This window comes from Rhinoderma darwinii, chromosome 2 (genome assembly GCF_050947455.1).
Source record: "Rhinoderma darwinii isolate aRhiDar2 chromosome 2, aRhiDar2.hap1, whole genome shotgun sequence".
NCBI classification, from domain to species: Eukaryota; Metazoa; Chordata; class Amphibia; order Anura; family Rhinodermatidae; genus Rhinoderma; species Rhinoderma darwinii.
Window position 1 is genome coordinate 414696300 of NC_134688.1, and position 24137 is coordinate 414720436.

Below are 24137 nucleotides of genomic sequence, written 5' to 3' on the forward strand. Positions count from 1 at the left end.
TATGAGCTTTTTTCCAAATATGCAAATGAGTCTCTACTGGACAAGTGGGAGATAACAGCAGCGATTCTCCTGAGGTGGAGCTACATCACAGACTCTGATGCTGTCCAATCAGCATGAAGCTGCTTCACACAGTGTGAGAGACTGAGGCTGGAGGGAAGGGGGGTCAATTCAAACAGCCATAACTCGGGCTGTGGACCACCTAGAACAGTTCTGGTTTCATATGAAAGAGGAGATTCTAATCTTTCATATAGCACCAGGATCGCAGTTCTAGCTGTGACACGACCCGAGATATGGCCAGTTGAATACACAGTTGGGCATGGAAGCTGTATACGATCTGATCACGCTGTGTTGCTGGGCAGGGAAGGGGGGAGAAGCTGTATGCTGATTAGACAGCGTCATACAGAAAACATTACACCGCCCAGAGTGAAAAGAAAGTCACCTCCTATTTGTCAAGTATAGCCAAATTAGCATAATTAGAAAAATACTTTTCAAATATTTTTTTTAAAACCAATCACACTATAGTTATCAGCAGCAAAAGCGCCTATTGCGCCATTTAGGAGATCGGGAATTAATAAACTGGTAACAGATCCTCTTTAATGACTTCAGCAGCAACCGTCTGAAAGTCTTCGGTTTTGGGCAATGCAAATAATTTTTACTACAATCTTGCTTATAAGATAAATGATCCACCAGTTTGTGGCCTAACTCTGTGTTATTGGCCAGATTATACATTGTGTGTTCTACCGCTGTGACATTAGTGACAACCATGAGTGAATGTAAAAAACGAGGGACCCTCCGCTCTTCTAAAGAGACTCAATCACCTATGAAAACTCCCCTTAACTACAGCAATCAGTAAATGGTTTTATTTTAAAAATGATTATTCCAAATCTGTAACTTTTTTTTACATTTTTTTTATCGTTCTACTCATTTGCATTGCCCTGGTTTTAAGCCCCCAAATGGGCCATATGCTTCATGCTAATGCATGGAGAAGACTAATAAGCTCGGCGATAGAACGGAGAGGACCCCTAGGACTCGTCATTAGCATGTAGCTTACATGGCCCTCTTGCAGGCTTACAGCAAGGGAATGCAAATGAGCAGAAAGATACAATTTCCTTAATAAACAGACGTTAAAGAGGCTGTCACCACATAAGTGCCCTATCTCCTAGATAAGGAGATGGGCGCTATAATGTAGGTGATGGCAGTGCTTTTTATTTAAATAAACAATCTATTTTTACCACTTTTATTAGCGTTTAGATTTATGCTAATGAGTTGCTTAATGCCCAACTGGCCGTATTTTTACTTTCGTCAGCGTCATACACTCCCCTGTACAACGCCCACTTGGTCTAATCAGCATCATGCACTCCTCTCCATTCATTTACACAGCGCATAGGGATCCTGTTAGATCTCTGTGCTGTCTTATACTAACACATTAACAATACTGAAGTGTTTAGACAGTGAATAAACATTCCACGGGATGTCTATTCACAATCCCTGCACTTCGTTACTGTTTCTATGGTAGTTACAGCCGAGGAAGCGTGATCTCGTTGTAACCTGTCATCTACAGCGTAATCTCACGAGATTACGCTTTGCTCTACTGTAACTACCACAGACCGAGTAACGAAGTGCAGAGATTGTGAATAGACATCCCGTGGAATGTCTCACTGTCTAAACACTTCAGTATTGTTAATGTGTTAGTTCCTTATGTGCTGTCTTATACTAACAGGATCCCTATGCGCTGTGTAAATGAATGGAGAGAAGTATATGACGCTGATTGGTCAGCGTCATACACTCCCCTGTACAACGCCCACTTGGTCTAAAGTAAAAATACGCCCACTTGGGCATTAAGCAACTCATTAGCATAAATCTAAAAACGCTAATAAAGTGGTAAAAATAGATCGTTTTTTTTTTTTTTAAATAAAAAGAATTAGGGTATGTTCACACGGCCTATTTACGGACGTAATTCGGGCGTTTTTGCCCCGAATTACGTCTGAAAATAGCGCCTCAATAGCGCTGACAAACATCTGCCATTGAAAGCAATGGGCAGACGTTTGTCTGTTCACACGAGGCGTATATTTACGCGCCGCTGTCAAATGACGGCGCGTAAATAGACGCCCGCGTCAAAGAAGTGACCTGTCACTACTTTGGCCGTAATTGGAGCCGTTATTCATTGACTCCAATGAATAGCAGCGCTAATTACGGCCGTAATTGACGCGGCGTTCAAGCGCCTGCACATGCCGGTACGGCTGAAATTACGGGGATGTTTTCAGGCTGAAACATCCCCGTAATTTCAGCCGTAACGGACGCCCTCGTGTGAACATACCCTTACTGTCACCTACATTATAGCACTGATCTCCTTATGTAGGAGATAGAGCACTTATGTGGTGACAGAGCCTCTTTGAATTGATAGCTAAGATCCCCGCCCTCGTTTACACAGTCCTGGGTACCTTTTATACATAGAGATCTGGTTGGATTCGGTAATATACGACTGGTTTCACACCTGTTAAATTGCTTCAGATACAGCGGCATTGAGGCTATGTTCCTTTATCTTGGTATCAGAAAGGCATTTTTGTTCTGTTGGACATACCGCTTTGCGGTACTGAACTGCTGGGGTTTCACATCCTATTTTATCACTGCTTTAAAACTCTATAGTACTCTAATGTTTTTGTAAGATTCCATTGGTGCTCCTCTCACCTCTACTCCATCCCCCAAGGCACCTGCCAAAGCTGCCCTCTCTCACCCTTGCTATTATTGCATTTAAACCCATGGCGATTAATCTTCACCTAAATGACAATATTCAACTCATTGAAGTAGCTACGGTAGCACACAAGTTGTGTCTGTTTGCTGATGGTATCCGGCTGACAATCACCTCGCCACTCCCTATCCAACCTTTAATGTACCTTTCCCAGCTTTGGGTCAATATTAGGTTTAGTAGTCAACTATGTCCATTGCACTAAATACCTTTCTCCTTCCTCATGGTCGCTACCTTTAAAATCCCACTTCCCCTTCCATTGGGTGTCAGGCCAGCTTGACTTTATGGGCATTGGCCTTAGTAATGACTTGCGCACTCAGAATGGCAAACTCCACCCCCCCCCCCCCCATTACTACGATGACTGAGAACTATGCTGGAAGATTGCGGCAAATATCGTAATTCACGGCTGGGTCCATGCTCTAAAAATGATGGATTTCCTTTTTTCTTTTTCACGAGCTCCCAGTCCTTGTTTCAGGTTATTACCTCCAATTTTATTCCAGAGGTTGATCAACAAATTTGTATGGTGGGATGGTATTCCTAGGGTGAATAGTGCTACCTTCTACTGGCACTAAATATTATTAGGCGGCTGAGTTGCCTCTCTACAATGCTACTAGAGAACCGTCCCTATGGTCTGCGCTAGAATCGCCTGAATGCCATCCAATCCCATAAGACGGGCTATTATGGCTTCTTCCCTTTTCAGTGGTTTTCCATTACTAACCCCGTCATCACTCACTTTAATGTGAATTTGTGCTCTGCTAAATGGATTTATCCGTTTCTACTGCTGGCTCCACTCTGTGGCCACGCACTTTTCCCTCCAGGACTCGAGTCCCATCATCTTACGAGCTTTGTCTATAGGAAAGTGCATAATTCTCTTACTATGTCGAGAATCAAGACTTTCCTTGTTTTAGAGGAGAAGTTCCCCCTACCAAGTAGAGAACTTGATATTTCCAGATTAAGCACTTTGTTTCCTACCTGCTCGAACGTCCCTACCCTTCCTGCCCATATAGCTAAGGCGGTCGCTGGGACTCTCCATCCCTTCAAACGTTTATGAAAGAATGGATCGTTCTAAAGAGATCACGGATTTCAAGCGTGGTACTGAAGTAATAGACCACGTAAAGTTAGAATGTGGTCGCAGAGTGCTGAGGAGTAAAGTGCATAAGTCGCCAACGCTCTTCTGATTCAATAACTGCAGCGTTCCGAACCGCCATCCGCCCAAAAACTGTGTGCCAGGAGCTTCACGGCATGGGTGTTCATGGCTGAGCAGCCTTACATCACCAAGCACAATGACAAGCATCGGATGACCCTACATAACAATTTTCAGAAATGTATGTGTGCCTATGCAAATATTTTAGTGTTGATGGCTTTGTGCTGTGATTTCCCCATTTGATAGAAAACATGCAAGTGCTCAATTACAGGGCATGAAGAGAGAAATAGTTTTCCTTTCATACATGAACATCCATTAACCGTTCCCAAACAACTTTTATTGGCGCCATTTCTTAATTCTATGGTTGATTTGTAAAACTACGTACCGTAAAGTTCCTTTAATGTGGCATCAATGTAATCTGATCGTATAGTCGTAGAAAAGTATATAGACCGTTAAGGGAAAAAAAAGCACAGCGCAAAATGTTGACATAAAACTATATATAACTTTTTCTTTTTTTAATCCAAAAAATTTCCTGATTAACCACATTAAGTGTAAAACGAACAGATCTTCTCGATTAGAATACTGGATTAAAGGAATTTTACTGTACATTAATAAGATTTTCTTTAAAAACCTATGAAATGCTGCACAACCTTTTAGGCTTATTTGCATAAAAGCTGTGGATTTTCCATCCGGCTTTGTGGACGGATAATCCGCAGCGGTATGTAATACCAGTTATGTGAATGAGATTTAAACAAATCTCTTCTACCTGCAGCAGAACTTTTCTGCATGGAAATTGACCTGCGATGCAGATTTTAAAATCGTGCGTCTCTTGCGGATTTCACCCCTTTCAATGTAACTTGCATTTTGCAGTGTATTTTGCCGCTGTGTGGGCACCCACAATTATTTCTGCAACAGATCTGCCACATGTGAATATACCCTAAGGGGGGCTCTGTTTCTGTATGTACAGGCACATGGTAATATCACATGTATCCTTCCGTGTGTTATTTTACTGCACTGTTGAATAATCACTGAATATAAGATTATGTACAGAAACGATATCCGTAACTTTGACTTGACTTTTGCAATACCAAGTCACATGCTGAACTGCCTTTGGCCACTTTTCGAGACCTGATCTACAATTAAAGAGACAATCCTTTAACAAATAAGCATCCAACTTAATTTTTAGTTCATAGTAACCGTGGATTGTCATCTTTGAAAAAAATAAAATTTGTGCAGCGCATGGCAATGCGTTTAGTGAACCGTCTCTTGGATTTGAGATGAATCACTGTAATAGAAGAATTCAATCAAATCCTTTACATTTTCAAAACATTCCGATGAAGTCAACGTCGCGTAATTCCCAAAAGTTACCACATCTTAATGACGTTGACAAGAATCTCCGTTAATAAATGTGGAGTTTGTTATATCTGGATCTGTTATACCCCATAGGTAATGGAATTAGAATCAAAGCTTAATGAAGCGAAAGAAGAGTTTACGTCTGGAGGACCAATTGGCCAGAAGAGAGACCCCAAAGAATGGATACCACGCCCTCCTGAAAAATATGCACTTAGTGGTCATCGAAGTCCGGTCACTCGTGTTATTTTCCATCCAGTGTTTAGCGTTATGGTCACTTCTTCAGAGGATGCAACGATTAAGGTATTCTGCTCTTCGTAGATTTTTATGTAACTTAATGTGGCACGTTGAAATTATTCATAGCTGGATGTTTAAAGGGGTTGTCCACCGGATAGGTCATCAGTACATGATTGGTGGGGGTCCGACAACCAGGCCCCGCACCGTTAAGCTGCTCTGGCTGACTCCGAGCCCCGGACAAACATGCCGGAAGCAGTTCTCTCCCGCCACTGAATAGCGGTTGAGCTGCAGTACTACAGCCCTGCTCCTGTTCTAGTGGATAGGAGCAGAGCTGCAGTTCAGCAGCACGGCCGCTATGCAATGTACGAAGCTAACTGCTTCTGGCTCAGTACATTGCATAATGGGCAAAAACATCCGGGTGTCGGACCCGCAACGATGATATACTGATGACCTATCCGGTGGATAGGTCATCAGTTGTTCAGTACTGGGCAACCCCTAACTTTGTTATTCGCACAAGCAACTTGAACGCATTATAGTGAATATTTTTCAAATGGGGGGTGGTCTGCATTTTGGTGTTAAAAAAGAATTCATGAAGCAGCGTTGTGATTAAAAAATTGCAGAACTTTTCATTATAAAATGTAATAAGCTTAACCCCTTCCCTCCGCAGCCAATGTTTTCATTTATTTTTGTTTTTTTCCTACCCATCTTCCAAAAGCCATATCTTTTTTATTTTTCAGTTGACATAGCCGTATGTTGTTTTTGCAGGATTAATTGCAATTTTTAATGACACCACAAAATGTACTGGGAAACTGGGCTGGAATTGGGGAAAAAAACCAGACTCCATTGTTTGTTTTTTTTGGGTTTCGTTTTTACGGCGTTAAGCGTGTGGTAAAAACATGAGAACTTATTCTGCGTGTTTGTACAATTACGGCGATACCAAATTTATGAAAGTTTCTTTTCCCCCACTTTAAAAAAGAAAAGACGATTTGTTTTGTCGCCATATTCGAAGAGCCGTAACCTGTTATATTTTTCCATCCATGGAGCGAGCGGTGTGAGGGTTTTTTTTCACCCTAGGGGACTTTACGTTTACGTGGTACAATACTCTGCAATATCTATGTACTGCAATGAATTGTACTTTTTACTAACTCCTGTTGTCCCTTTAGGCAAGATTTAATAAGAGTACAAAGATAGCAGAGCAGGAGCCTTTCTAAGGGTATGTTCACACGGCCTATTTTCAGACGTAATTCAGGCGTATTACGCCTCAAATTACGCCTGAAAAGACTGCTCCATTACGCCTGCAAACATCTGCCCATTGCTTGCAATGGGTTTTACGATGTTCTGTTTAGATGAGGTGTCATTTTACGCGTCTCTCTAAAAAGACGCCAGCGTCAAAGAAGTGCATGTCACTTCTTTGGACGTTTTTGGAGCCGGTTTTCATTGACTCCATTGAAAAACAGCTCCAATTACGTCCGTAATGGACGCCGCAAAAACTTCTGAAATTCAGGAGCTGTTTCCGCCTGAAAACCGCTCCGTATTTTCAGACTTATTTTGTGTTTGCGTGTGAACATACCCTAACTGTTTAGATGCTGCAACATCTAAGTAGTTAAACGCCTGGGATCGGTGTTATCCTTAGAGGCTCTGTCACCAGTTTATAACTGCCCTATATCCTACCTAATCTAATAAGCGCTTTAATGTAGATAACAAGTGTTTTATTTTTGTTTTCTTTTTTTTAGAACTTTTTTATTTTGACCAAGTTATGATAATTTTTAGTTTTATGCAAATTTGTCCTTCATGCCCAACTGGGCGTTTTTTTTGTTTTTTACTTTTCACCAAGTTGATGTTGTAAAGAACGGGTCCTTCACCAGAGCGACGGAAGAGTCAACCGACATCGCCTCCAGCAGTGCCAGGATGTTTATCCGAATCTGCAGTGGCTGCAGGCGATGTCTGTTCAGTCTTCCATGGCTCCGGTGAAGGACCTGTGGGAGGAAGACCCGTCACAGCTTGATCTCGCGAGATCACGCTGTGCTGTGAAACAAGCTGGGCTGGAATGAAGATAAGTGTATGATGCTGATTGATCAGCGTCATACAGTTTTCTTTACAACGCCCACTTGGTGAAAAGTAAAAAAAACAAAAACCGCCCAGCTGGGCATTAAGGACAAATTAGCATAAAACTAAAAATGATCATGACATGGTCAAAAATAAAAGTTTTAAAAAAAATAAATAAAAATCTGTTATCTACATTAACGCACCTATTAGATTAGGTAGGATATAGGGCAGTTATAAACTGCTGACAGAGCCTCTTTAAGTCCGGGTTCCCATGTGTTGGATGCTCTGCGTAAAAAATCATGCAGCGTGTCCGACCTAGAACCCCGCAGTACGTTCCGTCTGAAAAATCGCACCACGTTCTGGTGCGGTCTTTCAAACTGAATTTTTGAAAGCACTCATTCATAACCCCTCCATCTTCACTGCGCGTAGCCCAGCCTCCTACAATGTTGTAGGCTGTGATTGGCTGCAACGGTCACATGGGATGAAACGTCATCCCAGGAGGCCGGACTACAGGAGGCGTTCTGGTTAAGCATGATTATTTTTTCTTTCCGTAGTTGCAGGTTTTTTGTTTTTGTTGTTTTTTGTGGCGTAATCGCTACGTTTATGCCGCATAAGTCGGAACTCTTGATTTTCCGTTGCGTGTTTTCCCGATTGAATTCAATGGGGATGCAAAACCCACAACAGAAAGCCAACAAAAACGCAGTATAAATTGACATGCTGTAGACTTAAATTCTGCACAGCATTTCAATTTGTTAACTTTTATGCTGCCTTTTTTTTTTTTTTCCTGCAGCGTGGTCATGAGATTTTCTAAGTCTCATTCACTTTGCTGCCTACTGTAAATGCTCACAATTCCGTTGCAGGAATTTTCGCAACGTTTACGCTATGTCGGAACCCAGTCTAACAGGGTCTAATACATTTTGGCATAAGTGGCCCAGAATGGACATGGCAATCGCAGTGTGAATAGACCCTTAATGACAGTAGTTCCACGTCAAAGGTTAATACAAGTGTAGTCTCCGTACAACATGAAACTAAACTCTTGACTTCCACTGTTTACCTCTGTCCTTGTTTAGCTGCTCCCACTAAAGCTGGCCATACACTTTGTTCGGCTGACCGCAGTTCCTACCGACCTCCCCATGGCCGAACATGCATGTCTTTTTAAGGCATTTCCAGGCTCCTGAAACAGCTGATCATCTTATGAACAAAAGGATAGGGTGTGTTGAAATCTAACAGCCCAATCCTTCAACTGGCCCATCCGCATTAAAAAATTGTCCATTCCTGCCGAAATCGTCAGGTTCGGCCAATATACATCTTGTGTATGGCCAGCTTAATACTTAGATACAAACTGAAAAGTATTTTGTTACCTTCAATATCTGAAGAACTAATATTAATGGTATTAGATCTTAATAAATCACTTGTGTTTTCTAAATCTTATGTATTCGAAATTGAATGTGCTGTGAGGCTTTGGTCGTCAGAGTTTCTTGAATGTCACCTGAAGCCCTTAGGTCGGCTAATGTTAACTGTTTAATAAACTTTTACTTTCAGGCAAACACTGCTCATCTGTAAGGGCAAAGCCACACGTGGCGGAATTGCTCTTGAATTCCGCTGCGGACACTCCGCAGCGTTAATCCGCAGCGGAGCCGTTTCTCCATTGCCTTCCACTTCTTTTTAGTAGGCTTCGTTTAGACGAGGCTGAAAATTCCGCTGCGGAGCATAGGCTGCGGTGCAGAATTTGGTGTCCGCAGCATACAATGGATGTTGCGGACTGGTTGCGGACTCATTGCGGAAGTTCTCCATTGACTTCAATGGAGATTCTAAGTTCCGCAATGAAGTCCGCAGCTGTCATGCACATGTCATGTGTGCTGCGGATGCGTCTTGCTTTTTTAACATTACATTTCTTCATTCTGGCTGGACCTATGTATTTCTAGGTCTACAGCCAGACTGAGGAAGTCAGTGGGGCTCCCGTAATTACGGGAGCGTTGCTAGGAGACGTCAGTAAATAGTCACTGTCCAGGGTGCTGAAAGAGTTAAACGATCGGCAGTAACTGTTTCTGCACCCGGGACAGTGACTACCGATCCCAATATACAGCAACCTGTAAAAAAATAGAAGTTCATACTTACCGAGAACTCCCTGCTTCTGTCTCCAGTCCAGCTTCCCAGGATGACGTTTCAGTCTAAGTGACGGCTGCAGCCAATCACAGGCTGCAGCGGTCACATGGACTGCCGCGTCATCCAGGGAGGTCGGGCTGGATGCCGAAAGAGGGACGCGTCACCAAGACAACGGCCGGTAAGTATGAAATTCGTTTACTTTCACTAGGGAAAGTGCTGTCCCTTCTCTCTATCCTGCACTGATAGAGAGAAGGGAAGCACTTATACCGCAGTCCGCAGCAGCTAGTCCGCATCAATTTACTGCACATTTTGGACAGATCCGCCGCAGAATCTGCAACGCAGATTCTGTGCGGCATTGATGCGGACAGTTGCGGAGGAAATCCACCACGTGTGGGCATGCCCTATTAGTAATCTGTGGCATGGTAACTACTAAGGTTGTGCTGTAGATTACTTGTAGTTACATACAGTATAATGTAGTGAAGCTTCACAAAGGATGTTCACTCTTTATTGTATCTATTATATATGGCCATAATATGTTTGACAAAAGGTGGTGGAGTGTGATGTGGTCACCACATATACTGCGGAGGAGCTGGCATTGTGTATTGCTGGTCAGCCCGCAGCACTTCTACATTCAGATTCTTACACTGGTTGCGGACAATATCCTGACCCCCCACTAAACCATAGATCACCTTAGAATTTATATTTTCAGTTAAGACTTTACAGACACTGCGCTTTTCCATTGACTGACCGCACACTAAGATCTTTTTGAATGGTGAGAGATTGAAACACAATCATTGTATAAATGTGCAATTTTCTTATATATATTTTAAGCTTTATTTACATAAAACGAAAAATTGCCTTTAAGGCCCCATGCACACGAACGTGCTTTTGCGGCCGCAATTCCGCCAAAAATCCACGGGAGAATTGTGGCCCCATTCATTTCTATGGGCCCATGCACACGACTGTGGTTTCTAGGGTCCGTGCATGGTCCAGGAGCCTGGACCGCAGAACGAACGGACATGTCTTATTATGGCTGTGTTTTGCGGTCCAGACTCATAGAAAATAATGGACGTGGCCATGTGCGCGACCCACGATTTGCGGGCAGTTCGCCGGTGACACTCCGCGGCTGGCCGACCCGAAAATCACGGCCGTGAACATGGCTACGGTCGTGTTCATGAGGCCTTAGGCTAAATTCAGATCTGGGTCTGTATTTCCGTTATTTTCATTATTCTTTTCCTATGACTGAAGTCCTGGATTCGTCAAATGACTGATGCTAATAGCGCCCGGCGGAATTCCTTTAGTCAGGTTTCCGTCATATGGTATCTGGCGTTTTTACTGGACTGAATAACGCGCTATTTTTTTCTTGCATTTTTGATGTGATTTGTAGTTGTGAACGAAGCCTAAGCAAGGATATAATTATATTAAAGTAAACACTCCTGTGCAGGGCCTGAGGGATTCTCTTTGGTGTTCCTTGCGTCCCTGTACACCATCATCGTTACATGTAAACCGCTTATCTTCTCACCTCTGTAATATAAAAAAGTAGACACGTCCTATCGCTTTCATTGGTAAGAGGGGTAAAGACATGAAATATAGTTCCTATGTCACCCCACTGGGGTCACTGGAAGGCTGTACAGGGATAGAGCTGATAGTTAGTTCTCCCGCCTACGTAGCATAATTGCGGTAGATTTTCGTTCCAGATTTGCGAACGGAAAATCTGCAGCGTATTACAGTAGCAGCAAAGTAGATGAATCTCAGACACGCTGCTTAAAAATTCTGTGTAGAAATTGACGGACGGTGCAAGTTTTTTAGACCGGAGCGTGTCCAGTTATGCTGTGGAATGGTTGCCTATTTGTTGCAGACTTTCCCCTTTAGTTCAATTGGGGTGAAATGAGGTGAAATTACGCAACAAACTGCAAGTAAGATATTCCTCTCAAAAAAAAAAAAAAAGAAGACAACGCTACTTTTGGCATTCCATAGCAACGCCTCAATCATCCCCCGTCTGGTTTCAGTGGTGCCAGCGTTCTAGGATGTTGTATCGCTGCGTTCAATCACATGGGAGTAAAGGGCATCTCAGGAGGCTGGCAGCACGGACACCAGCTCTTAGAGGTGTGACACTTCGCTATGGAAGACCAGGGGGCGGTAAGTGTTGACTTCTTATTTTTTAGACAGATTTGCCAATGCAGACACAAGATGAGGGTAGAAAGTCCGCACCAAATCAAACACAATTTGGTACGGACTCTCGGCCGGATTCCCCTGCGGTACCCGGGTCTGTTTTGCTGCAGAGTTTTTGCAGCAAATCCAAACAGACTTTGATCTTCCTGCTGTCACCTGCAGTCTCTCCCCCCCCCCCCCCCCCTCTTACAAAGAAACAAAACCAGGAAGTAAAACTTTTCATACTGCCCCCCGAATATTTCATACAGATCCATGTCCCTGGTATCATTTGAAAGTTTTACGCCCTTGTCAGCAAAAGGGTATTGAAAGATGAATGCGCCCAAAACCTACTTAAAAGATGCCCTAGTCTCTTTAGAAATCCTGACAATCTATTGGACATTGCTCATAATCATAGATGGTTGATTGACTAGTTTACATACCTGCACTACATTTACCACATTTTGGTTTTAGATCACTGGCTAACGAAAATAAAAAATATGTAGTGTAACTATATGTTTGTGCCCAAAAATTACATTTAGCATGCTGTTGTGTTCTACTCTATTATGTACAAATGTATTTATTTATTTGCCTTTTGGCACATTGTGAGAACATGTAACACATTCTCAGGGTGATGATGGCTGAAAAGAACGGTGGGAGGGGAGGGCAGCGCCACAAAATCTAAACCAAACTATTATCTTTTTTTTTTATTTTTTAAACTGGATTTTTGTAAACATTAAATTCAGGATTACTCAGTTTGATGAATGCCCCTTTCACTTTTATTCATACACGGGTTTTGAATGTCTTCTTCACTATGTGCAGGTTATTTAAACTTCATTTGTAAAGGGCTGAAGTGAAGGCCGATTTATGTCTCATCTGGGTGTTTGGAGCTTTTGTTTCTTTAGTTAATTATTCATTTTCTGGTGTAGAATTTGCTGGCTACTAATTGAAAGGGGTGTTAAATCAGCTACTCCATAATAATTACTTGTCATCACCTTTTCATGTGTCACATACCCAACCTGACAAGTCTTTAAATTGACTGTCATGGGTAATTGTGATGCAGGGCTGTGCGTTTCCACTCTAAGGGTATGTGCACACACACTAATTACGTCCGTAATTGACGGACGTAATTCGGCCGCAAGTCCCGGACCGAACACAGTGCAGGGAGCCGGGCTCCTAGCATCATACTTATGTACGATGCTAGGAGTCCCTGCCTCGCTGCAGGACAACTGTCCCGTACTGTAATCATGTTTTTAGTACGAGACAGTCGTCCTGCAGAGAGGCAGGGACTCCTAGCATCGTACATAAGTATGATGCTAGGAGCCCGGCTCCCTGCACTGTGTTCGGTCCGGGTCTTCCGGCCGAAATACGTCCGTCAATTACGGACGTAATTAGTGTGTGTGCACATACCCTAATGCGACGTTTTAGACGAAGGGTCATCTCTTTTTACAAAAGTAAGCTTGCAGACAATCCTTTCTTCATGACGTGTATATACAGGAGTGGGTTGGCCCCCTCCCCTTTCATATTCTGACTAGTGGCCATCATTTATTGTGCTTATAATGTAGCGGAGGGGAATTCTAGAGCTAGTAATTAACATTTGAGAAATGTTGGCCAATGTTGATTTAAGGCCGGCTTCACAAAACATTTTAAAAACTGCGTTTATATCTACAAAAATACCTGCACTTTTCTGAAGAAGTTTGTTTTATATGGTGTTTTTGCAGATTAAAATCCCAATGAAGTCTATGTAGAGAAACAGTAATAACCTCATACTCCGGGAATGTAGCGTTTTTAACAAAAAATGTTCCTCTAGTTTTAAAAGCAAATAATTGGTTAACACACCTAAATACTGTGAGGCAGGCTTATTAATACTTTCTTAGATTTAGACCGCTCCCCCATCTCGCACCCAGACGTGCTATTACATCCAAGTGCGGGGGGTGATGTTTGGAATGCGCTGAGCGCGCTCTTTATCTTGCTAGTGTCGCTGGTTCAAGTTCCCTAGGGGGTCTAATAAAGTGTGTAAAAAAAATAAGTGAACAGTTTTTATTAGTGGGAAAAAAAATACAAATTAATAGTTTCTAAAAACCCAATTTTTCTCCTAGCAGAGATCACATGATCTTTTTCAGCCAGCTGCTTCCGTAAAAGTCTGAACTATTACAATATAGCGTTATCTAATACGCACGGTGAACACCGTAAAAATATAAAACTCCAAAATCGCAGTTTTGTTTTTTTTTTTGTCAACTTACAAAAAATGTAATAAAAGGTGATCAAAAAGTTCTACGTACCAGAAAATGGTACCGATAAAAACTGCAACTCATCCCGCAAAAAAATAAGCCCCCACACCACTTAGTTGACGGAACAATAAAAAAAGTTATGGCTCTTAGAAAGCGGGGAGTGAAAAACGAAAAGCAAAAATAAAAAATTGGCTCCGTCCTGTAGGGGTTAATACTTTCTTAAATTTAGACCGCGAAGAACTTAACTAGATGCGTCAAATCTATCACAGTGGCTTCTGCTGTATGGAAAATAACATTTAAACACATACCACCTCTTGGCTGCTTTGTGTAGGTTTGTTTTTTTGTATGTAATATATGGGCAATACAATGTTTACTTTATACACTGAATTACTTTTTGCGGACCTTTTTTTTTCTTTTTGTTTGATTACTATTTTATAACCACTTAATTGTATTCTTATGTCATGGCATACTCCTCCTGTATGTTAGTGACACAATGTAATGCATTATGACACCGGCTGCTGTTTCGGCAATACTTTGTGCCCTAACAGTAGGCTTACTAAACAGACTGCCCTGGGGTACTTTCTAGGTTCAAAGGGCAGACTGCGGAGAGGTTCCCCAGTTAAAGTGCAGCTAAACTTTTGACATGTCATAGTGACATGTCAGAAGTTTGGATTGGTGGGGGTCCGAGCACTGAGACCCCCACCAATCGCTAGAACGAAGCAGCTGTAGCGGTCGTGTGAGCGCTCAGCCGCTTCGTGTCTGTGTGACTTTTTCCGGAAAGCCGATATATCGGACTACGGACTCATAGACTTTCTACACCGATGCATTTATTTCCGGAATAAGCCGAAAAGACACAGTGACTTAGCGCTCCCATGAGCGCTACAGCTGCTTCGTTCTAGCGATTGGTGGGGGTCTCAGTGCTAGGACCACCACCAATCAAAACTTCTGACATGTCAAAAGTTTAACTACACTTTAAGGATCAGGTCGGTGACCTGATCGAAGAGGTAAGTCCTCTTTGATCACACGGCGGTCATGGATTGTGGCAAATAAAGGGTTAAACGGCTGGGATCAGGAGGCTGCAATAAGTACTGGACATGTTAATAACTGTTTCTGCTAAAAACATGAGCGCTCACAGTAGTTCTAAAGTCTCTTCTGGACCTGCAGCGCCTGCCATCAAGACAGTGGGTGGTCGCTAAAAAGTTAAAGTAATTTTGCTACCGGTGACTTTATTGTAAAGTCATCGTCTCCGTTCCGGCCATTCGATCACATGACCCGCACTCTGACTCCCTGAATCCTACAGCGGCTGCTGTGTGGACCGGAATTCAGTCTCTATGCATTTGAGGCTCATAGGCATACATAGAGAGATTGGAGGAGAGTTCTCAAAACTGGTACAAGGGGCAAAGTGCAGTAGAGTTGCCCATGACAACCAATCTGGTCACTTCTTTCATATTCCACAGGGCCTCTGAAAAGTGGAATCTGGTTCTGTGGGCAGCGATGCCACATCTGCCTTGGAATAGTTTTGCATGACAGACGCTGTAGGATTCAGGGTGTCAGAGTGCAGGTCACGTGATCTGCTGGAACAGAGCGGATACCTTGTACAATAAAGCAGAATTACCTTGACCACCTTTTACCTAATACACTTTACAAATGGGTTACACCCCCCCCCCCCCCCCCCCGAGTACTCAGTTGTGCAACGGTTTTGATGGAATCAACAGGGTAGTCGACTACGGTCAAAACAACGGAAACCATTGGCACCCGATCTGTCACCATTGAAATCATTGGTGATAGAAACAGAAATCTATGGTTTCTGTCAGTCAGGGCTCTATTCTGACTGAAACCTCCGACGGAACGTCAGAGTAGAGCCCGAACGGATATGTGAACGAAGCCTAATTCTTTATGTTCAGATGACCCACTTGCTGCCACATGACCTTGTACTCTGACCCTACATGTGAACAGATGTTACCTGCTGCTATGCTTTCTGCTAGCTTTGTGGTGTATTATTTTATTGTTCTACTTAGACATCTACTTTTGCTTACTTTAGATAAACTATTGTTCAGTTATGAAACAATTATTAGGCCCAGTTCAGTTTTTTTACGCTGATTTTGACGCAGAAACCGCATTTGAATTAGTGACAAAAAAAAAACTTCTGAAACCGCCTCCCATTGGTTTCAATGGGAGGCAGTTACTCCTCTGACCTCCCATTGAAACCAATGGGAGGCAGAGAAAACGTTTTCGCAGTATTTTTTGCCTGCGGCGCTCAATGGCCCGGTCGAAAATCGCAGCAAAAAATCTGTGTGAACAGGGCCTTACAATTGGGTGAATATTTTCCACTTACTCCTATATCTACTGAAGAGGTTTGCTCAAATTCTTAATCTTTACACAACATGTAGTGGTATTTGTTGTAATGGTGGCTACGCTTTCGTTTGACAATTACTGTGTTGGAGATGCAGCAATGAGTGGATGACGCACCGCGCGCTTTCTTTGTCTGTGTGACTAGTTAATAATACAAAGAGGTGCCAGACTGCCCTGCAGAGTGCAAATGGAGGCCTCCACGACCTGTCAACCCTGCGCTGTGCTAACACATTTCTCTCTCCATGTCAGGTGTGGGACTACGAGACGGGAGATTTTGAGCGCACACTCAAGGGACACACAGACTCTGTACAAGATATTTCATTTGATCATTCTGGCAAGTTTCTGGCCTCCTGCTCTGCTGACATGACGATCAAGCTATGGGATTTCCAAGGATTTGAGTGCATTCGGACCATGCATGGTATGAGCCAATGATCCGTGTTACATGTTAACAAATGTTACCTGCTGTCTGAATGTAGATCTATATCCATTTCACACAGTTTTTTTGCAGGCAGAAAATTCTGCATGGAAAAAATCAGCTTGTTTTTTTTAAAGTGGGTTTTGTACCACACGTGTCTTTTTTTAACTCCTCAACAGGTAAAGCAAAAAAACTGCAAGGGTTTTTTTTGTTGTTTTTTTGGCTAACAACCACGTCTAAAAATGTCTGTGGCCATTCGGTATTTTTTTTTTCTGTCTCCCATTGATTTCAATGGGGTTTTTGGGGCGGAAAACGTCTCAAAGGTCATGTTGCTTTTTTTTTTTTTACCGTGAGCGGACATCAATGGGAGGAGATTTGTGCCAATTTTTTATTTCTTTTTTTGCCACTGATACCGATGCGGTTTCCGTGTCAAAATCCGCACCCAAAAACTGTGTGAACAGGGCCTGGAACAGTTGAACACTCATCTGAATAGCGTCAGGAGCTGCATGTAAAGTGCCATTGCAGAGATCACATGATCCTTTTCAGCCAGTCGACCGCTTTGAAATTTATCATGTGTCTCAGTCTGTGACTCCTGCCTTCTGTTTGAGGAGTTGTGGGGCATATATGCCACCCAATTCTTTTCACAGATTGTTGGCTGAAATGGGTCATGTGATACACCATGTGACTCCAGAGAACTAGGAGGTGCTTTCTTTTCAGGTCCCCAATTTTGGCACATTGGGGAGCTGTTAAGTGATTTCAGTTATTCTCAAGCATATCTCTGTTATTGTATAAGACTAGTGCTCTCGTTGAGGTCTGTCATATTGGCAAGTTCTCTTTAACAAGCACTTTGAGGCTGTACAGATATCTAAACATGTCTGTCAAATGCTGTAGGAAATTGCAAATAGCACTGAGGGTAAAGCTTTGTCACCATATGTTATCAAATATATTCATTCACAAGGATGGAAAAAAGGGAGAAATACTTATAGGAACTAGTAGTGGTAGGAAAACACGGAGATAGACAGGGAAAGGGACTAGAAAGTTGTGGGGTGAGGGAAAGGTCAGGCATGTTCTCTATAGGCTATGGAGTATACGTGTACATGTAGACTGAATGCACCTGAGCTAGGGAGATCCTTTTAGTATTTTCCCTATATATACACCATATAGCATTTTATCACTTCAGAGAATTGTAGATTAATTGCTGGTCCTGGTTTTAGTTGTATAGACCATTGAGTATTTAAAGGGGTATTACCAACTCCGACATTAATGACCTTTCTATAGTGACCTGACGCCTGTCCTGCCTGGTAAGGGTGGCTATCGCATCCAGGCAGAGAATGGTCGCACATTTGCCATATATTGTGTGGATATGCCATAAACGAGTTGGGAATAAACTTTTAAGGTCCTTTTTGCCTTTTATTCCCATGTCCCTCAGACACTGAGAGGACATGGGGATCAGTAGCATTTTCTAGGATTAGTATTATATCATGAATAATCTGCAGGCTTTGAAAAACTTGTCCAGAGGGAATGCAAAATGGTAGTTAATGGACTGAAATGAGAAGACAAGTTATCCATGTATGGAACATTAAATAGACTGCTAAAAAGGGTGAAAAATGTAACTTTTTTTTATTATTTGTTGTGGTCTAAACGATTTGTTTTGTCTGTAGGTCACGATCACAATGTTTCATCTGTAGCGATAATGCCTAATGGAGATCATATAGTATCTGCTTCAAGAGATAAAACCATTAAAATGTGGGAAGTTCAAACCGGGTAAGGATTCTTTATGACTTTGTTTCCCTTTCTGCAGCTGCTTTGTTAATTTGTCTTTTCTTTCTTACAAGTATGATGTGTAACTCTTTTGTTCTAGGTATTGTGTAAAGACTTTCACAGGCCACAGAGAATGGGTCCGTATGGTGAGGCCCAACCAAGATGGTACGCTGATTGCAAGTTGTTCTAATGATCAAACTGTTCGCGTTTGGGTGGTAGCAACGAAAGAATGCAAAGCAGAGCTAAGAGAACACGAGCACGTCGTAGAGTGCATCTCCTGGGCTCCTGAGAGCTCCTATTCCACTATATTGGATGCCACAGGATCGGAGGTACACGCTTGGTTTATAATGATTGTAAAAAATTCCCCTTACTATTCTATTGTCTCCTTTAGTGGGGTTGTTTGTGCATGTTGGTGAAGTCTTTTCTGTGATGTAACTGTTTTTTTTGTTTTTTTTTTCCAGATGAAGAAGAGTGGTAAACCTGGACCATTTCTGCTATCAGGATCCAGAGATAAGACCATTAAGATGTGGGACATCAGCATTGGCATGTGCCTAATGACACTTGTGAGTAACTTAAAACCTTCAGCAAAAAGCAGGTTTTTAACCGTCCGGTTACTAGTCATTTAAAGAGAACCTTTCACCTGCCCATACATCTGCAGCTTGTAATGGGCAGGGCTGCACAAACCCTGGGGCACCTTACATTTTTTTTCTACCCTTCTCCGTTATTTAGAGATCGGTGCTGTTATATTTGGCACCCGATATTTAAATGACCCCCTGAACGGTCAATGGGGCATGTAATGGCAAGGGGGTGTGTAACATGGCTGACACACTGTCCAATCCGCTATGGACAGTGTCACAGCAAAAGCTGGAGAGAGCAGAGCGTGTGTGTGCGCGCACACGCTCTCACTTTTCAGCTCTCGGCAGACAAGGACAAGACTGATTTCTCGCGAGAGATCAGTCTTGTCCTTGTCTGCCGAGAGGTGAAGAGAGAGCGTGGGAATTTTTTTTTTAAAGTTCCCCGGGGTTTGTGCAGTCTTGCCCATTACATGCTGCACTCGGCTGCACATGTATGGGCAGGTGAAAGGTTCTCTTTAACCCGTTAGTGACCGCCAATACGCCTTTTAACGGCGGCCACTAACGGGCTTTATTCTGATTCATATGCCTTTTTACGGCACTGCATCAGGATGAGTAAACAGAGCAGGGAGCCGTCAAATCTCCCTGCTCTCAGCTGCCAGAGGCAGCTGAGGGCTGGGAGCGTCCCTGCTCTGCCGTGTGAGATCGATATAAGTATCGATCTCACATGTTTAACCCCCTCAGATGCGGTGCGCAATAGCGAGCACCACATCTGAGTGGTTTTGGAGAGAGGGACGGAGCTCCCTCTCTCTCACATCGACACCCGGCGATAAGATCGCCGAGTGTCTGTGTCTTCTATGGCAGCCGGGGGCCTAATAAAGGCCCCCAGGTCTGCCTGTCATGAATGCCTGCTATATCATGCCTCTGGCATGACCTAGCAGATGCCTGTCCGTGTTAAACGGACAGGCATAATACACTGCAATACAGAAGTATTGCAGTGTATTATAATAGCGATCGCAGAATCGCATATTATAGTCCCCTAGTGGGACTAGTAAAAAAGTAAAAAAAAAGTTTAATAAAGTTAATTAAAAAAAAAAAATTGAAAAAAAATGAAAAACCCACCTTTTCCCCTTACAAACTGCTTTACTATTAAAAAACCAAAATAAAAGAAAAAAGTTACTCATATTTGGTATCGCCGCGTCCGTAACGACCCCGACTATAAATCTATTACATTATTTAACCCGCACGGTGAACGCCATAAAAAATTTAATAAACTATGGAAAAATTGCTGTTTTCTGTGAATCCTGACTTAAATTTTTTTTTTATAAAAAGTGATCAAAAAGTCGCATCTGCTCCAAAATGGTACCAATAAAAACGACAAGTCGTCCCGCAAAAAAAAGCCCTCATACAACCGCATCGGCGGAACAATAAAACGTTACGGCTCTTCAAACATGGAGACACAAAAACAAATAATTTTTTAAAAAAAAAGCGTTTTTACTGTGTAAAAGTAGTAAAACATACAAAAACTATACAAATTTGGTATCGTTGCAATCGTAACAACCCGCTGAATAAAGTTATTGTGTTATTTATATCACATGGTAAACGGCGTAGATTTAAGATGCGAAAAAGCGTGGCGAAATTTCAGGTTTTTTTCCCCCCCAAAAAAAAGTTAATAAAAGTTAATCAACAAATAATATGTCCCCCAAAATGGTGCTATTAAAAAATACAACTTGTCCCGCAAAAAACAAGACCTTATAAAGCTATGTCGACGCAAAAATGAAAGAGTTATAGCACTTGGAATGCGACGATGGAAAAACGTAAAAAATGGCTTGGTCATTAAGGTCTAAAATAGGCTGGTCATTAAGGGGTTAACTTAAGGGGGGAGTTTTAAAAACATGGTTGCTTTCCTCCAAATACCGCACCCCTCTTGTCCATGGGCGGTGTCTGGTATTGTAATGACAGCAAATGTGTAGCTGAGATATTATTATGAATATTCTGGGATCTGCATCAAATTAGATTTAAACGTGTCATATAATTGATAAATTCCACACATATCCCATATTTTGTATATAATATTTTAATTAATTTGTAGGTTGGCCATGATAACTGGGTACGTGGCATTCAGTTTCACCCAGGAGGTAAATTTATTTTGAGTTGTGCCGATGATAAGACCCTCCGTATTTGGGACTATAAAAACAAGCGCTGCATGAAGACCCTGAATGCGCACGAACATTTTGTTACCTCTTTGGGTAAGTGTGTTGTCGTCTTTTTTTGTCTCTTTTTAATAACTATTTTAATGTGCTTTTATGCATTTATGTTGCAGTAACAAAATACTGTAGCTTGGAGCAGTCATTGTACAATACACGATGGTAGTTTGGGGGCTTCCTCCAGACACTCTCCTGGGCCAGCAGCATTGCCTGAGTCTCACGCGATGACGCTGGCCTAGGGGTGCCTGGAGGAAATAGCCTCACGCTGATAGGTCAGAGGCTCTCTGCTAGCTCCGCCCATTAAGAATCGCTGGCGGCCAAACCCACTTGGCTAGCCAGCGGTTCATTTACATATTATTTAACAGAGGGGGCAATATCTCAAAAACGGGGGGACGCAGAAGTAAGGAATAAACTCCGCTGTACTCAGACATGGCGGCGATTATGTAAGTCTAATAACTCGCTTTGTAGGAGCTAGTGACCGCTCCTCTTTAAAGGGAGTCTGTCATGAGATTTTAGGCTGACACCATTAGTCAGCAATGGGGTAAAGGAATAGGAACATACCAGTGTTGAATATCTTTGGGCTTGCATCAATGTAAAAATAAATAACTTTTTTCTTCTGACGTGCACCACATGCAAATTGGGTTTTCTGAGCTCCAACTACTCCCCTTCAGTTAATTGACGGCTCTATTTGTCTTCAGCAACATACAAACAGAGCTGTCAATCAACTGCAGGGGGTGGGGCGTGGTCTAGATTCACTTCCTACCTTGTTTGGTGGACAGCGGAATTAAAGTGTTGTGTTTTTTTTTATACTGAAGCAGGTCCGAAGATCTTTAAACGTGGTATCCTACTATTCTTTTACCCTAAAGCCAACTAGCAGTGTCAGCCATTTGTAGCCTAAAATCTCACTTACTGAACAACCTCTTTGAGGCTGTTTTAAATACATGTGGCTACGAAGTATTTTTGTGTATTTCAAGAATCGCAGTTGCACGTATGCTTTAAAGGCATGGTGTTGCCAGAAAAACATGTTTTTTTTTTTAAAATTAAACATTTAGTGTGTGGGTGATTAAACATGGTTCAAATTTTTTTTATTTTTTTCACGAGTCAGGAAATAGTCAGGAAATATTATAAATTAATTCTAATTTATAATACTACCCATTTTTGGTCACTAGATGGAGCTAGTTCCCAAAATTGCAGCATTGCAACATTGGGTTAAAAGCCCTCGCTCTAGTGAGCTCTCAGCATCCCCCCCTCCTTTATCCTGGCTAGTGCCGGGATAAACGAGGGGTTTGAAAGGTTTAACCTCCTACACTGTGTGTCGCCATTTTTTGAGGTAACCCACAGTGTAGTAGGTTTACATACAGTAGTAAACACACACAAACACTAACATACATTGAAATGTCTTACCTGCTCCTGCCGCCGCGGCTCCCTCCGGCCCGTCCGCTCCCTTTGCTGCCGCTGTTCCATGTGCACAAGTCCGGAAGCCGCGACCGGAAGTAGTAATATTACAGTCCGGCCGCGACTTCCGGTCCACAGGAAAATGGCGCCGGACGGCGCCAATTTCGAATAGGACTGTGTGGGAGCGGCGCATGCGCAGTTCCCACACAGACGCCGTACACGGACGTGAATGGGACGGGAGCCGTTCACAGTCCCTATGGGACTGTGGCTGCCGTACTCCATGTCTGTGTGTGTCGTTAATCGACACACACAGAAATGGAACAAAAAATGGCAGCCCCCATAGGGAAGAAAAAGTGTAAAAATAAGAAAAAGTAAAACACAAACACACAAATGAATAAAAACGTTTTTATTAAAGCACTAACATCTTTAACATATAAAAAAAATTATTTGCCATGACACTGTTCCTTTAACAAGGGTTAATCATTTAACACATTTTTTTTTTTTCTCCCCTATTTTAGATTTCCACAAGACTGCACCATATGTGGTCACTGGAAGTGTAGATCAAACAGTAAAAGTCTGGGAGTGCCGTTGATTTAAATTCACCTTGGATCCCATTGCCTCTCCCCTTCCTCTGGATGCACTCAGATACCATGGTTACCCATTGAGCTCTGTTAAATACCTATTGTCCTTTCATGTAAATTATTCTGGATGTAGATTGAGCTTATTAAATGTTACACACAAAGTATTCATGCATGGTGAATCCAAATTGTATACTGTAAATTTACATACGTTGTCTAGAAGTACCATAGGTTTAAGAACATGGGCAGGCATTGGTCACATCAGACCGAACAGGCAAGAACTGGGTAATTCTGGGGTGTCCCTTGCTCTACCTGCAGAATCATGCCTGTCACTCTTTGTCTTCGGTTGTGGTTTCCTGGATCAGTTGGCTCACTTCAGAAGCACATCTTTGTGGGGCTTTTTGAAAAGTAATGTGGATCTACTACACTATTTTAGTGAGCTTTAAAATTGTACACTTCGTGTTGGAGTGTCTGCAAAATTGGAGTTTGTGTAGCAGCAGCACTTGTCTTTTATGTATGTAAAGATTACTGCAAAACATGGCACTAAATACTTTGTTGCAGGTATTAAACTTGCCATTACACGTGGTTTGTTTCCCTTTTTATTTATGTTGAATAACGATTTGGATGTTATACTGTTTGATTAGTGTCTAATAATTGCCACCTAGGGTTCTTTCAGGGGCATAACACACTTGATGGCCTTTAAGGAAATTGTTGGATGGTAACCAAAGACTTCACATCAGTGGTAAAGTGAGAATTATGCAACAAAATTGTCAAACTTACGAAAATTTCTAACAACCACCTGCACCGTGAGAACAGTGTAACGCGTTACCTCTTAATTTTTTTACGTCA

At 42.3% G+C, this 24137-nt stretch overlaps 1 protein-coding gene across 1 annotated transcript in view; it reads left to right on the top strand.

The window, feature by feature from the left end:
- PAFAH1B1 (platelet activating factor acetylhydrolase 1b regulatory subunit 1) overlaps positions 1-23873 on the top strand; it is a 109828-nt gene extending 85955 nt beyond the window's left edge. The window contains exons 5-11 of the mRNA XM_075854228.1: positions 5337-5543; positions 16610-16778; positions 18437-18539; positions 18637-18865; positions 18998-19099; positions 21201-21357; positions 23229-23873. Of these exons, the coding sequence (XP_075710343.1) occupies positions 5337-5543; positions 16610-16778; positions 18437-18539; positions 18637-18865; positions 18998-19099; positions 21201-21357; positions 23229-23302 (1041 nt within the window). The 3' untranslated portion in view covers positions 23303-23873. The remainder of the gene's footprint in view (positions 1-5336; positions 5544-16609; positions 16779-18436; positions 18540-18636; positions 18866-18997; positions 19100-21200; positions 21358-23228) is intronic.
- The last annotated feature ends 264 nt before the right edge of the window (positions 23874-24137 follow it).